The 15816-nt window shown below is 36.5% G+C and overlaps 1 protein-coding gene across 2 annotated transcripts in view; it reads left to right on the top strand.

Moving 5' to 3' along the window:
• The window catches only part of vps50 (VPS50 EARP/GARPII complex subunit), a 151363-nt gene that overhangs the window by 80673 nt on the left and 54874 nt on the right, over window positions 1-15816 (top strand). For both annotated transcript variants that reach the window (XM_089123160.1, XM_039680886.2), the window contains exons 17-21: window positions 2083-2173; window positions 4656-4832; window positions 9806-9924; window positions 13029-13135; window positions 15050-15171. In XM_089123160.1, coding sequence (XP_088979286.1) covers window positions 2083-2173; window positions 4656-4832; window positions 9806-9924; window positions 13029-13135; window positions 15050-15171 — 616 coding nt within the window. The remainder of the gene's footprint in view (window positions 1-2082; window positions 2174-4655; window positions 4833-9805; window positions 9925-13028; window positions 13136-15049; window positions 15172-15816) is intronic.

The raw sequence follows: 15816 nt of genomic DNA, 5'->3' as shown, positions 1-15816 counted from the left end.
CCAAAAAAAACAACAACAAAAAAAAACAATAAAGTTTTAGGGCTGGACGATATGATGATATATATATATATATACGTATATGCTCTATATAACACTGATATAAGTGATCACCCGGATTTAGACCTACCTATATTGTATTTATATAAAGTGTTCACAGGCAAATTTGCTTTATGTTTAGGTCTATATTGCGTTTATGTCCTCGGTGTCAAAATCAGGCAAACATAAATGTCAGGCAACACGATTCCTGGCTGCATGTCAATATCCATGGATCACTGGATCTTTAGTAAGTTGTAAGGAACACTATATTGAGTCCAACATTTAGTTTAAATTGTTCAAATTGTTAGTTTTAGTCGCATTTTCGCAGTTTCCCCTATTAAATCCAGTCACGCAGCAGATCTTTTGCCACTCAGTCAGGCTGAGGGGGGTTGTTTCCGGCGGGAAAGTGACGTCAATGCATTCCCTCTATAAATAAAAAAAAAAAAGTCAAAGACTTCCACATCACAACCAATAAAGTCACCATGAAATCAATATTTACTTGTTTAAATTGGAATATTGCAATATTTATTAAAAATTATTTATCCATGCATATTTAGCCACTTGGAAGCAAAAGTGTTTTTCAAGACAAAAATCTTGAGTTTGGTATTTCTGATGCGTCTTTTGCTGTAGAATAAAACATGAAAGTTTCTTGAGCTTTTCTGCAGAACTGTATTGTGGCCACTGATAGTCTTGTTTATTTGTACTTGCTGTCTAAATTGTTTTAGTGAATAATTGACTAAATCAATTATGCAAATAGGTCAACACTACAAACATGCATAAAACATCAGGATGTCGTCAATGTCACAGTTTTCCTGTAGCTCAAAAACTAGCAGTATCTCAGTATTTTGCTATAATATATCTAGAATGCTGAATTGTTGAAATACCTGTCACATACTCCAAGTCTGCATTGTGGCTTGAAATGATGAGAGGACAGGCAACTGGGGTTTTGTTCACACTGCTGGCAAATTGGATTTGATTTTCAAATCTGATCTACAGGACTGATTTTCTACATTGTCATTGTGCAAGTGTTGAAATCTGATTTTGTGCGCTATATCCGGTGCATCTACATCATTTGCTATAGTAATGATGTGTCTCAAACCAATGCTGAGAGACAACGACTGTGAGTAGCTGTCATTGTGAGGAATGAAAACTGGAAAATGTGCCTCATTTTGCTCATATCCTTCATGACATCTTACCATTGTGTTGAAATCGCAAGATGCGTGAAAAAAAACATATATGACAGTGATTTTACGCATTCAAGCACATACTGTCCAAAACTGCTGACTCATCATTCGATGTGTAGTGAATATTTCACTATATGAGTAATGAGAGAGAGAGCTGATTTCATGTGCTTTTTGGTTATCACACAAAAAAATACTGAAGTTTGTCTGAACAAAGCTGAAATGTCCATAACCCCTGCTTGTAGTCAGCAGTAAAAAGACCTTTTCTGCTCGATGAGGACATCTTACCATTATTTCTGATTATTCACGCAGTTGGATGGCATCCATAAAACGATTATCTGTCAGTCCTCTGAATGCTTAATCTCTGCTGTCACTGCGTCGCCATTAACACATTGTGCCATTACAATATATATTGTGCCCTCTGGCTTAGAGGACAAAACCGGTCCGTTTTTTCCCTTCAAGTGCTTTAAATTTGATGCATTTAAAAATATCATGGATTGAAGATGTGACTAGAGCTGGTATTTCAAATGTCAAACACCCTCCCAACTGCTGCACTTTATTTGGATTTAGAGACCGACATGTGATCGTGTGAACTGCCGGTATGTTCTTTAGAGATTACTTGATGGACTTTTATAATGTTCCACTTTGATGTAGACATTTTCTACAAGGCTGCTGGTATTGACCTTGTCTGGCAGCGGGCCACTTTGACGCTCATCATTCTCACTACCTATAACCTCCTTCACTGATTGACTTTTCCTTGAACCGTCTTTGCCAGCCCATTTCATTTTTTCAATAAGTTGAATGGCAAAAGGGTCTTCACTTGACACAAGCCAACCTCTTGTCATTTCTCTTTGTACCCTTGCAGAACTCGCCTGGAGGAGTTGCGGATGTTCCTTGAAAATGAAACCTGGGAGTTGTGCCCTGTGAAGTCTAACTTCAGTATTGCCCAGCTCCACGTAAGTCTCAATGCCACAGATAAGACATTGAAATGCAGCGTTGTGACTTTTATTCATGTCTGATCTCGAGCAACTGGCATCGGTCTTGTGAGATTTCACATTTGCATATGAAGATGAGCCAGAGAGCTTTGAAACGACCGGCTACAAGCCAAAGGCATATCAACACACATTCCTGCATAATGAGCATTTTTTTAGAGTCCAGTTCTCATGGTAAGCGGGTCAAAAAGTGTTCCTTATGTGACCTATTGCAGGATATGAGATGTGTTTCCAGTGGGTGGTTTTCTAACCAAATAGATGGCGGTTTTTTTGTAGATCATCTTCCTTCATATTTCCCCGTCTTGCTGTATTAGGGACGCTTTTATATGCATTTTAAATCTCTGGAAAGGCTTGACAACTTGATAAATGAGGGTAAGCATCATCCCTGATTGTATTCCAACATAAGCTGTTTTCTCTCCTAGTCAGGGTGTCATCTGTCTCAAAACAAATTATACACTGGAAGGCAAGTATATTCACCCGAGAGTATCTGACGAATAAGCCAAAATGCTCTCTTTCAATTATTATATGCTAAACAGGGTCTTTCGCTCGGTAAACTGTTCTCTGATGGACCTTTTACACGGTTTTTGTGCAGAATATACAGGTATTTTCTCAAAGAAATGCCACTAGTTTGTGTGTTGGAGAAAGCTGGCGTTGAAAAGCACATCAGTGAATGGCATAATCAGCGGGCATATGTAATAAGCCACATTTGCATAACGACTTCATGCTGGAGCTATGATGTGCAAAGCGGTTTAACTGCGAGAAGTTTTAGGTCACCTAACGTTTGAAGCTTTTGGACTTTCACCCTTGTTCATTTTTTTTAAATATTATTAAAGTATTCTGCTGAAGTACATTTCCAATGATACCATAAATGTACTTGTAAAATGTAGTAGAACAGATATAGATACTTTTACATCTCATTTATGGAACCAGCACAAACATTTATATTTGGGATCGCTAAGATTTTTTGGTAACGCTTAACACTAACGTTTAATTAGTTAATGTTAATGTATGATATGAACTAACAATGAGCAATACTTTTGTCACAGTATTTATTAATCGCCGTTCATTGATTGTTCATGTTAGTTCACTGTGCATTAAATAATGTTTAGAAATACAACTTTTGATTTAAAAAAATGTACAGTATTTGTAAAAGTTTTTTTTTTAAACTCTTAAGTTTTTTTCACTTTAAAAAAAAAAAAAAAAAACTTTTGCTGATAATTTACTCACCCCCATGTCATCCAAGATGTCCATGTCTTTTTTTCTTCAGTTGAAAAGAAATTAAGGTTTTTGATGAAAACATTCCAGGATTTTTCTCCATATAATGGACTTCATTGGGTACCAAACGGTTCAAGGTCCAAATGAGTGTTTCAGTGCAGCTTCAAAGCGCTTTAAACGACACTAGACGATGAATAAGGGTCTTATCTTGCGAAACGATCGCTCATTTTAAAAATAAATAAAAAGTTTAAGTTTTATAAGCACAAATGCTCGCCTTGCTCTGTTCTGTGATGCACGTTCGTACCTCTTGTGTTCGAACTTGTTCATCAAAATGAACAAATCTTTTTTCGAGTCATTTCGTTCATTTCGTTCATTTTGATGAAAGAGTTCGAACAGGAGAGTCACGAACCATCTGGTACCCAATTAAGTCCATTAAATTGAGAAAATCCTGGAATGTTTTCATCAAAAACCTTAATTTCTTTTCGATTGAAGAAAGAAAGACGTGGACATCTTGGATGACATGGGGGTGAGTAAATTATCAGCATTTTTTTTTTAAAGTGAACTACTCCTTTAACATTTAACTAAGATTAATAAATGCTGTAGAAGTGTTGTTCATTCTTACCTAGCTTAATGTAAAGTAAAATGTAAAATGTTACCGTTTTTTTTAAATGTTTCTGACAGAAGTCTCTTGTGCCCAACAAAGATGCATTTATTTGATCAAAAATACAGTATAAACAGCATTATTGTGAAATATTTTTACACTTTAAAATATTTTTTTTATATATGTATTTTAATATATTTTAAAATGTAATTTAATCCTGTGAGGGTAAAGTTGAATTTACTCCAGTCTTCAGTGTCACATGATCCTTCAGAAATCATTCTAATGTGTTGATTTGCTGCTCAAGTAGCTTTTCTTATTATTATCAATGATGAAATCTGTTGTGCTGCTTAATATTTTTGTGGAAACTTTTCTTTGATTAATAAAAAGGTCAAAACAACAGCATTTACTACGGTATAAATACAAATCTTGTGGCATTTTAAATGTCTTTACTGTCACGTTTTATCAAATTAATGCTTCTTTGTCTCTCATTAAGACGGTAATATATATAGACTATATGCAAAGACAAAATTTTAATCAGCATTTGCAAAATTCTGTGGGCCTACTTTTTAGTTATTTGACCTGTATGGTATTTAATCTGATCAGTCTGTTTTGTTCTCCCCTCTTTTCCAGGAGTTTAAGTTCATGGGTCAGTGTCGTTCTCCCTCAGTATCTCCCAGCAGGCAGCCTGATTCCGTAGAACTGCTGGAGCTGTCTCTGTTTGAGCAGTTCCTGCAGGGAGGAAATCCTTTTGAGATGCAGATCGACAACAAAGAAGAGGAGACTGAGGATGTCCTGGCTTCTAATGGGGTATGTAGTAGTTTCAGTAGTAGTTTAATTCATTCAAAACTTCTCAATAACTTTATAGGTTTTTAAAAATGAAGAGTTCAGATGCAAAAGCCTCTAAGTGCCATTTACAATTTTCTTCTAGAATGATCATTTTTTATTAAGCTTGTATATTTAAGTTCAGTAATTTCACTTAAATAGCAATGAAGATTACCTATTAATTGTCATTTAAGTGAAATTACTGAACTTAAATATACATACAAGCTTGAAAAAAATGAACATTTTAGAAGAAAATTTCAAATGTAACTTAGAGGCTTTTGCATCTGAACTTTTAAAATATTTAAAATATCATTTAAATTACAGTAAATGCTAGCTGTATGGGGGAAAATGTGGTTTATAATATAGCCTTATTTCAAAGACATTCTTCCCTGGTTTCACAGACAAGGCTTACGCTAATTCGAGAATAAAATGCATAATTGAGCCATTTTCACTGAACAGTGCCATCAAATAACAGTGCCATTGTCTTGTATTGCGTTTACGTATCTTAAAATATATCAGTGCCATTGTCTTGTATTAAAATGCACACCAGTAATTTTTTTCTTAGGGTTGTGTATATAAATGCCATAATGAAGGCCTAATCCTGGTTTAGTCTAAGCCCTCCCTTTGTTTGTCATAACTCTTAAAGTAAAGTAGTTTTATCTTTCCAAAAAATGTATATATATAAAATTTGATATTTTCATCCAATTTATTTTTGTGGCTGAAATTTTAGTGCATCTCCTAAATTATCTAAACTCTTGATAGTTTCAGAGTCCTTTCTATTGCAGTATTTTCATATAGGATTCAACAGATTTCAACAATATTTTTTCTGTGCTGTTTGGCATCAGGCTTACACAAACAAGCATTTTATGATGGTTTACAGTTACATTCAAATCCTTATTAGATGCTTGCCAAGCTGATTACTGAAAGAGTAAAAAACAGTTGTAATGGAAATTATTCAATATTTACAAACTTTCACCTGTTTGCAATAAACAAATCATACAAAAGTAATTGAAATATCTCAACACAAAAAATGTTTCAAGTGTCTGAAACCTTGAGTGCTTGAGACAACACCTCATTAAAAGTAGCATTTTCAGTTGAATTTGGGGAAGCCACGTGAAACATATGTTGCGTTGGTCATTACAAACAGCTGAAAGTCTGTAAATTTTTGCCAATAAACTTGTTTTCGATTATAACTGTAAATGGGAGTGAAAATTTGATGCGTAAATGTTTTGTAATGTTAAGTGGCTCATTGTCGTTATAACTATTGACAAAGGCCATTACTTCTATGCGGAGAGAATGCTCATTATTAAAGCTCTCATGTGCTTCGCATCTCTGATGATGCTTCTGTAATGAAAACAAATGCTCTATGTTGATGACAAAGAGTGTGTGAACCCTTGGTACAAGTGCTTTTACCCTGATAGAGAACAAAGTGTTTTGCATATAAGCTCATTGTGTTAAGTATTCCATGCTGTTTTGTTGGTAACTAGATGCGAGGCGTCTATCAACTTTATATTCAATCTGCATCCTGATGGACCGTAGGAGTTGTTTGAGGTTACATTTATCTATGTTGAATCTGCAGCACGGTTTTGACACTGGTACATTAACAACATTAAAGTCAAGCTCTGAACCTTAGAGAAATAAAGGCACACTATGCAAGAATTGTACTTTAATATAACAGCTTAATTTCGGTGGTAAACAAACCCATAGTAGGGCGAATCATCCAGGTAGTAAAGAAGTTTGAGAGGAGCGCCCGCGACAAATCTCGCGCAACATCAACAACGTGAAGCACAAAGACACTTGTGCGCATTTCAGACATGATACACTGACGTCGGAAAAATCAAAGAAAACGCGTTCGGAAGAGACTAGATAAAGGAAAAGAGAATGAGCCTCTCTGCTCAACCCGTAAATAAATGCATCGATCTGCAAGTTTGAGTTCTTTAATGGTTTAGTGGTAGATCTTTTGCCAAGCTTGTTAGAGGTTACAGGTTCTGAGTTTTTTCTCTCTCATCAAAACTGAATATGTTCATCAGTGGCATCAGTGGTTACAGTCTATGTCAAGCAGGGACACATTTTTGTGCTTTTTATTTTGTGATTTCACCGGAATGAATAGACTCTCCGCAACTGCGATAGATTGAAGAACACGTCGCCACAGGAGACACTATGTATCCATGACACTGATAGCAGTGGACACGAGCGCTCAGCTTGAGTTCAAAAACACATTTTAGTGCTAGATCTCTTATTTAATGCAAAAAATTCAAAGTATGCAAGATTTGTACCTTAATATAATGGCTTCAAATGGGAATCAGGCTGTGAGTGCAGAGACTAGTCTATGTCAGAGACGATCTTCTGTGAGTGGTATTTACGACAGTAACATTAAATACAAGTATTGCACAGCAACTCTAGAGCCCCTTTCACACAGCGAGTTGATCCCGGGAAATTGCGGGGAAATTGCCAGAACGGCTTCTGTGTGAACGCAAACACGACCCGGGATTGATACCGGCATCGATGCCGGGTTGGGGACCTAGTAACATTGCCTGGATCAGTCCCGGAATGCGCGCTGTGTGAACAAAAGCCAGGACCAATGCCTAATGCCGTTCTCTTAGCCTGGATAAGCTGGTTTTCAGATGGTTTTGGTCGACAGCCAGCTGGTCTTCCAACTAAAGAGTGACACAGGAGTGGATTTTCAAACCTCTCCTGACCCACTCCAACAAAAAAAAATTAAATCCTGTTCCATCCCATCCCAATCCCACAAAAAAAAAAAATACCCAAATACCCGACCCAATACCAGAAGAATGACTCCTATTCCCTCACACTCCCGTGTTGTGTTTTTTTGACCGGATTCTGTCAGTTACAGAAAAAAAACCTGTAAAACTGGGTGGTTTGGATGACACGCGCACTGGCAAGGTCTCTCGCTCGCTTTCCCTCTCTGGCGTGTGTGCGTGTGCGCGCATGCTAGGCGGTTTGAAGCACAATCTCTGTCTCATGTGCATGCTCACTCTAGATTCCGCGAGAATTTAACTAATTTGTGGCATAACTACTCGATCACAAGTGGCTGAACAGGTAGATATATAGGTAGTAGGGCTGTAGTCAACCAAAGAAATCCTTGGTCGACCAAAGTCTTAGTTGATTAGTCGACTAAAAAAAACAAACAAAAAAAAAAACATTTTTTAAAACAACAACAACGTAAAAACATCACAAATAAATAAAACTATAATAATAATACAATTCTTTGAGAATTCAGTGATTTTTTTTTTTTTTTTTTTTTTTACTGAAAAAAGTGAGGAGCACGGTCTATGCAGTCACAATCGCGCACCTGATCACACCATACGCTACAAAAAAATAACTGCTATCTGCCACATTATAAAAAATCCCAACAAAAGCTCTCGTTTATACAGGCTTTATATTCTTCTTTACTTAGAAAGCTATGGGTTAACTTTTGTCTAGCCGATCTAACCGTTTTAAACAAACACACAAAATACCCAAATTGCCTAAAAAACAATCCGAATAATAATAGGCTGTATTTTGGAAGGCATATAGGTTTATTTTCGTTTTGTTGCATTATTTAGTCTATTTTCAAATGCGTAAAGTGTACAAATAAAAACGAAAAACATATTAAGAAAACACAGTCTATTGAGTCAGCATGATATAGCCGTTTAAAGGGCTGCTCACGCCTTTTGCGCGCTTAAGTTCGATTTCAAATATAGACGCGCAGTGTGTTGGCTCATAATGGAGCAACTCGGTCGCCTCCCTCCACAGTCTTGTCGTCTTTGTTTTACAATGCAGCCAGACAAAAGATTTAGATTTCTTGGAGATTTTGTTGACTAAAACCAAAACAAGCAGCGTTCTAACTGAATGAATACAGCATCCCTTACCGAGCGCGAAGCAGCAGAGCAGCCGGCCACAGGTGCGTTCCCGAGTGTTCAATGTGTGTGCGCTAAAACTGTGGCGCTGTTACAAAATAGCCTAAATTAAAGCATTTAAAGATGGGGATAGAACAAAGGCTAATTATATTTAGAATACAGTAATAAATAATTGCTTATAAAGGAATAAATATCAAGGAGTAAATCATTAAAAAAATTGTTTCTATTGGTAAAAAAAAAAAAAGTAACTGGTCGACCAATAAGAATGTCAGTCGACCAAGACGGCATCGACTGATTAGTCGACTAAACGACTAAAGTTGACAGCCCTAATAGGTAGATATATAGAAAAACTCATCTTCCAGACACTTGACCGGCCAGGTTGACACTTCAGTGTGAGAAATCGAGAGTGTGGCGTGTGAGCGTGTGAAACCAATCAAATGCGGGTGTCTCACGGCCAATGCTTGAGAGTTGGCAGCTAAATTACAGCCACCAACTGGTACGGGTGTGTGGAGCACGTCATTTACTTTACCAGCCACACCAAAGCAAACAGGATAGCATAAAGTTACGGGGCAAATAGAATTTAGTTCAATTTGTATTATAGAAACTGTATATTTGTGTTTAAAGTTTTATTACGATTCCCGGTCCCGCCCACTCCTGCTGACATTTTTTCCTTTCCCATCCCAATCCCGTGATACATAGTGATTTTGTTTGCCATCCTGCGGGATTCCCGAAAAAATGTCAGCCTCTACTTCCAACTGAGAAAAAAAATAATAACCATCTAAAACCATCTTAAAGTCTGCATAATTCAACTCTATTCTGAAAAAAAGTTGTCTTATGCTCACCAAAGCTGCATTAATCATTCAGAAATTGTTATAATCAATGTTGAAAACAGTTGTGCTGCTTAATATATATTTTTTTTTTACAGAATTCTTTAATGAATAGAAATTTCAAAAGTGCTGCAGTTTTTGTAACATTATAAATGTCTCTGTTTTTTGTTTTGTTTTTTGTTTTCAAATCTTATGACCCCAAAATTTTGATTGGTAATGTATATGAATGTTCGGCTGTTATGGTTTGTTTTTTGTTCCCCTCTGTCGGCAGTACGAGTCAGATGAGCTGGAAAAGAGTGTGTATCAGGACTACGACAGTGACAGTGATGTACCTGAGGAGCTGAAACAAGACTATGTAGATGAACAGACAGGAGACGCTCCAGTGAAGAGGTCAGTGCTGAGTCATCATCTAACTGCTCACGTCACACAGATCAGCTAACCATTGCCCACAGACTGGTATGTCCACATTCAGTTTAGAAATGCATGGCATGATTGCCGATGCGTGTTCATCAAGTATGAAAATTCATGTTTTTATAAATTGTAGTGTGCGGTAGTTTCATGTCGCTCATGAATCGGTTCATTAACCCAAGGGAATGTCAGGAGGCAGCAAACATCATTTGTGGACTTCATGTTTTCCTCTCAGGCAGCTGAATTAGTTTAAATTCATCCAGTATACAGTGAACACACAAGCTATCATTAGCCTCTTGTCGGGGAGAAAGGCTTTAATTATTTGATGAAGAACAAGCCTTTTAAGTCCACAAGGCTCCCGTTTAGAGCCATTCAGAGCTTTGAAGTTAAATAAAACGGTCTCAAGGAGGTTGTTAAAATGGCTCCTTTCAGAATTGCACCATGTGGCTGTTTTGCCAAACACATGAGCATTTTTTCCTAATCACTCTTGGCTTGCTCTCCGTGTCTAAGTGTGGTAGAAATATCATAAATCAAGATAATGATTAGGATTGTGATTAAACTGTGAACCCTGATGAATATTTAAAGCCTGTTTGTTCCTCACGAAGATGACTGACAGTTCTCCCTGCAGTAAATCAGCTGCCGCATTACATATTGTGACACTTCATTGTTAGAGACTTCACATTTTGAGGGATCTAATGTTTTGCATATTTAAAATGACGTAAGGATTCTTCTTAAATGTGATGATGTGACTCCCCCTCACAATCTGTGACTTCGATGCCTGTTTAGAATACATCTGGAACATTATTATATCGAATGCTCAATCAACAGAATTGGTGACAATGTTAATTACCAAAGAAATGATTTAATCTGTATTTTCTTTAAATAAAAAAGCGAAAATGGTTATATTGAGGTACTTACAGTGAAAGTGAAGGGGGGTTATTTTAAGAGTATTCAGAACCAGAAATGTGTAGCTTATAATTAAAAAAAAAATGAAGGGGTGTGCATAAGACTGACATGACACCTTCATAACCATGACATGACATATGTTATGAATATGAAGTAGGGTTTATGTAAGGGTTAATGCCCGACGAGGTGTCCATTGTCAGGTTTTAATGGACGACGGCGAGGCTTGAACCGGCCGACGCGCAGCGGATTGTCCATTAAAACCTGACAATGGACACCGAAGGGCATTAACCCGCTTATACCATGGTCACTTGCCAAATACAACATTTTTAAAACATTAGCTGCTAGTTTATATTTTAATTAGGCTAAATCAAGTTTTTACAAATAATAACTCGCCTGGTTTCTTTAGCAACCGGAGATATTTATAGTCCGCTCAGCTTGTAGAACCCTTTAGGTTCAAAATTGCATTTTTTTTTTATGAAACACAAAGGTAGGCATAGTTATTTTTATTTTTTTAATTACACATAAAACAATTAATCAAACAGGCTTCTTAGGCTTGAAACGCTGTACTCTCCTCCTGCCTTGGTTGTCTGGACAGCTGCGTAAAACTTCCGCAGGGTCTCATTCAGAGCAGCAGCGGTGTCATTTTCTTTGCGACGTTTCTCCGTTTTATTTACATTTTTTCTTTCTTCAGCAGCATCCCAGTCGTCAAAGTTGTCATAATCTCCATAAATGTTAAAAGAAATAACGAAGTCGCTCATTGTTGTATTAGTAGGCTATGGAATATCTAACTAACGTTAGATGTTTGTTTTGATAGAGCAAATTGTTAACGGATACTTTGACTGCCTGTTGCTATGGTTACTCACAGCTGTTGTGGGCAGCGCATTTATTTATTCATTTCGAATGGTAAACAGGCAGTTTCACCAGAACTACTTTACTAAGCGTCTTCTATCACTTTTTAACGGACACCCTGCAGCCAATCAGAATCGAGTATTCACCCAGACCATGGTATAAGCATGTTTATGACAACTGTCATTAAGTGTCTTTCGCTCAATAATGAACAACTGAATGCAAATATGACATTGTTTAAGATGTCTTTGTTATGACCACTTCACCTAAACCGTAACATCATAACCTGTCAGTGTCTTTGTCATGACAACTTGGAAAAATTAAGTTAAACTGTTATGTGGTTGGCTTTGACATTGGCTGTCATGAGGCCATTATAACTGTGTCATGAATATTTTTCGGGACCTAAACTACAGTGGTACACATTGAATTTGTCATTAAAATGTTATAATACATCATGACAGCCAATGTCAAAACCAACCACCTAGTTTAATGTAATGTTAACTAATAAAGCTAGGTGCTTTCTTAAGTTTGATGATTAATCTGCTCTGTCATGTTTATGACAGGTTGTGTTGTCTTAGTAATGTCAAGTTGTCGTGACAAAGACACTGACAGGTTATGATGTATTGGTTTATGTCAATGTGTCATAACAAAGACATCTCAAACAATGTCATATTAAAAATGTCATAACTGAGCGAATGACACTTAATGACAGTTGTCACAAACATGCATAAAACTTCATATTCATAACATGTGTTAGGTCATGATTATTCAAGTAAAGTGTTACAAAACAGTTTTTTTAACTTGTGTATTATTTGAACTATTAAGCGGTTTCAATCAATAATTTTAGGGTATATGACATAGCAATGCAGTTGATTTATGCCACAAGTCCCGTAAGTTGAGCATAATTTTTACTGAACCCTGAATAGTGCATATAAAAGAGGCCATATTAATACCTTTTTCAAAGTCTTAATTTTGTTTTTGGGTTCTACTAGAATAGGTTTTCATTCATATTTGACATTGTCGCAGCTCCTCTCTTCCCAGTTTGTTAGTTAACGCTTTGTTTAGTTCCTGCCTCTATGAAGCCAGTCCTTCCAAAGCAAACGAACAATGTGCTCTGGTTGGTCGGTTTGTCCAGTGTGTTGTGATTGGTCAACCGCTTCCAGCAACTACTAACGCAACTCAATCAGGCAAATCTGTTCTGCAAAACCAAGAAGACTGACTTTGGTTATATCTGAACTCAGGCTAATGAAGGAAGTGTGTGGATGAGACTCTTCCGTTTTGAAATGTAATGCTCATCCTGCATCTGTGTGTTCCTGTTGTTCCCCATTAATCAGTGTGTCCAGAGAGACACTTCGGAGCCGGAAGAGGTCCGACTACAATCTGAACCGAGCCAATGCCCCCATCCTTACCAACACCACCCTCAACGTGATTCGCCTGGTCGGTGAGTAATTGACCTTTGACCTTACACCTGTGAAAGAACGGTTGTTCATGATAAAGTTGACCCTAAGCAAGGGACTGCAGTTTGCCCTCTAATTAACAGGCTAATAGCTGAATTACTATGAAAGAGGTGCGTACTTCGATTCAGCTGTGTTCAGCTTCAGCTTCCGGTCATTAACTCATTTCTGAGCATGTGCCTGCTCATCTCTTCAGGTTCATTTGAACACGTGTTTGACGTGTTGAATGAGATAACGGCTAAGAGACCATTCATAAATGTTCAGTTTAGGCTAAACTGATGCTGTCATAAACCCATGGGTGTGAGCTTTTCTGTGGTGTTTTGCTAAAAGCGCTAACGTTTCAGCAGGAATACTTCTTACGTTTAGATGTTAAAATTGATTAAATACCTTCTGGTAACATATTCAGTTCTTTCTTTTTTTGTAAAAAACAAAAGAACATTTTTTTTATATAACTGTTTTAGGGTTGTCAGTTAAACGCGATATTAAAGGAGTAGTTCACTTTTGCTGGTAATTTACTTACCCCCATTTCATCCAAGATGTCCTGTCTCTCTTTCTTTAGTTGAAAAGAAATTAAGGTTTTCTGTGAAAACGGGTCTAGGATTTTTCTCCATATAATGGACTTCACTGGGCACCAAACGGTTCAAGGTCCAAATGAGAGTTTTAGTGCAGCTTCAAAAGGCTTTAAACGACACCAGATGATGAATAAGGGTCTTATCTAGCGAAACGATCTCTCATTTCAAAAATAAATAAAAAAGTGTTGCCCTCAATCGAGTCATGGGGTCTATACGACCCCAATCGACTTTTACTTGACAAAAAAAGGTTCCCTTCATCTCAGTGGAATAAGATTTTGTGACTTTTCATAAATTATCTATCTACACACACACAAAAACTGGGCTTGATTCTATTGTACTGAAGGTATGTAAAATAAATGTTAACACTTCTGGTCTTCGGGGTCAATATGACCCCACATTGAAATGAATGGGAAATGTGAAAAAAAAAAACGAAATATATTTTCTTCATGTGTCAAAGAAAAACAAAATCCGCCATAAATCTGAAAATTTTTACACAGAAATAAGATCTTTTTTTACACAGAAATAAGATCTTTTTTTACACAGAAATAAATTCAAGGTTAAATTTTATAAGCACAAATACTCGCCTTGCTCTGTTCTGTGATGCACGTTCGTGACTCTCCTGTTCGAACTCCTTCATCAAAATGAACTAATCTTTTTTCGAGTCATTTGGTTCATTCAACGAACAAAATGAACGAAATGACTCAAAAAAATGTGTTCACTCATTCAAACTGTTTGTCAATGTTGTTTTCAATAAAAAAAAACATTTGCACAAAGCAAGCCGATCCACTTTTCCATGTTGAGAAGAGCAGTAAAAAATAATAAAGAAATCAAGAGACATTTAGAATATATATATATATATATATATATATATATATATATATAGCGCTTTTCACAATACAGATTGTATCAAAGCTGCTTCAAAGTATCAATCAAAACAATGAAACAATGTTTATTACTGGAAAAAAAAGTGTTTGTTTATTACTGGAAAAAAGACATCCAAGTTTGGTAGAGCTGATCAATAGTACTGTAGATAAAAATGTGTGATTAATTGTGATTATTCATGAGTTAACTCACATAAATGCAATTAATCGCGATTAAATATTTGAATCATTTTTACAGCACAATTTTTTTTTGTCAATTGGGTCCAAAACATGAGACGTTTTTAAAATAGTCCTGTTACATAGGGCTTTGAATAGAACATTTGCCAAACAATTGTACTATTTGCATTCATATTTCCATTTTCTAAATCCTAGTTGTTTCATATTCAGTCTGTGAACCTGGTTTGTTTGCCTTGCTTATATTTTTTTATGATTCATTTTGCTTTTATAGGGAAATACATGCAGATGATGAACATTTTGAAGCCCATTGCCTTTGATGTCATCCACTGTGTGTCTCAGCTCTTTGATTACTACCTGTATGCCATCTACACCTTCTTTGGCCGCAATGACATGGTATGCATTTTAAAGCTTTCCTGTTCTCTTTCATGTTTGGTGTTAATATTTAACATTATGAAATATGTATTATATACAATTAGATCCTTGCTGTGCTGTTCATTAGTTAAAGCCTACCGGTGCACTCATTGTTTTTCCCTCTAATGTCTGCAAGTCCTAAGGGCGCACTGTTCTGTAATTACTTCCATTGTCAAGTGAGCAAGTGTTTAGGCTTAGAGTTTTCCTCAGGAAGCTGTACTCTGAACATCAAAGACAGGTGTAAATGTCGGAACGAATTCACAATTATTTCAATGGTATGCAGCAGTTCGCCATTCTTAAAGGTGCATTGCGCAAAATTTCATGTTAAAAAATACCAATTTTTCTAAACCATACACGCTTAAACAATTGCCTGATGGGCTGAATGAGCCCTTCTCTGATCACTACGATTGCCTCCATAATCCTCTACAGTAAAATAAATAAGAGGGATTCGGGACGGAATTTGAGACTGGGCGTGTAATTTACTCAAATGCCTTTCCTTTCATATATTTAAAATGACTTGCAGATTTATAACTTTATTACCTCTGAAGACATTATGACTGTAAACAAAAGATTTGTGCGGCTGATGCTCCTCTGGTTCTGAACAGCACACCTATGGTTGCAGTTTCA

Source organism: Pimephales promelas, chromosome 18 (assembly GCF_988280905.1).
Source record: "Pimephales promelas chromosome 18, fPimPro1.hap1.1, whole genome shotgun sequence".
Classification (NCBI taxonomy): domain Eukaryota; kingdom Metazoa; phylum Chordata; class Actinopteri; order Cypriniformes; family Leuciscidae; genus Pimephales; species Pimephales promelas.
The sequence above is the reverse complement of the archived record's forward strand: the minus strand, read 5'-3'. Positions and strand labels throughout refer to the sequence as shown.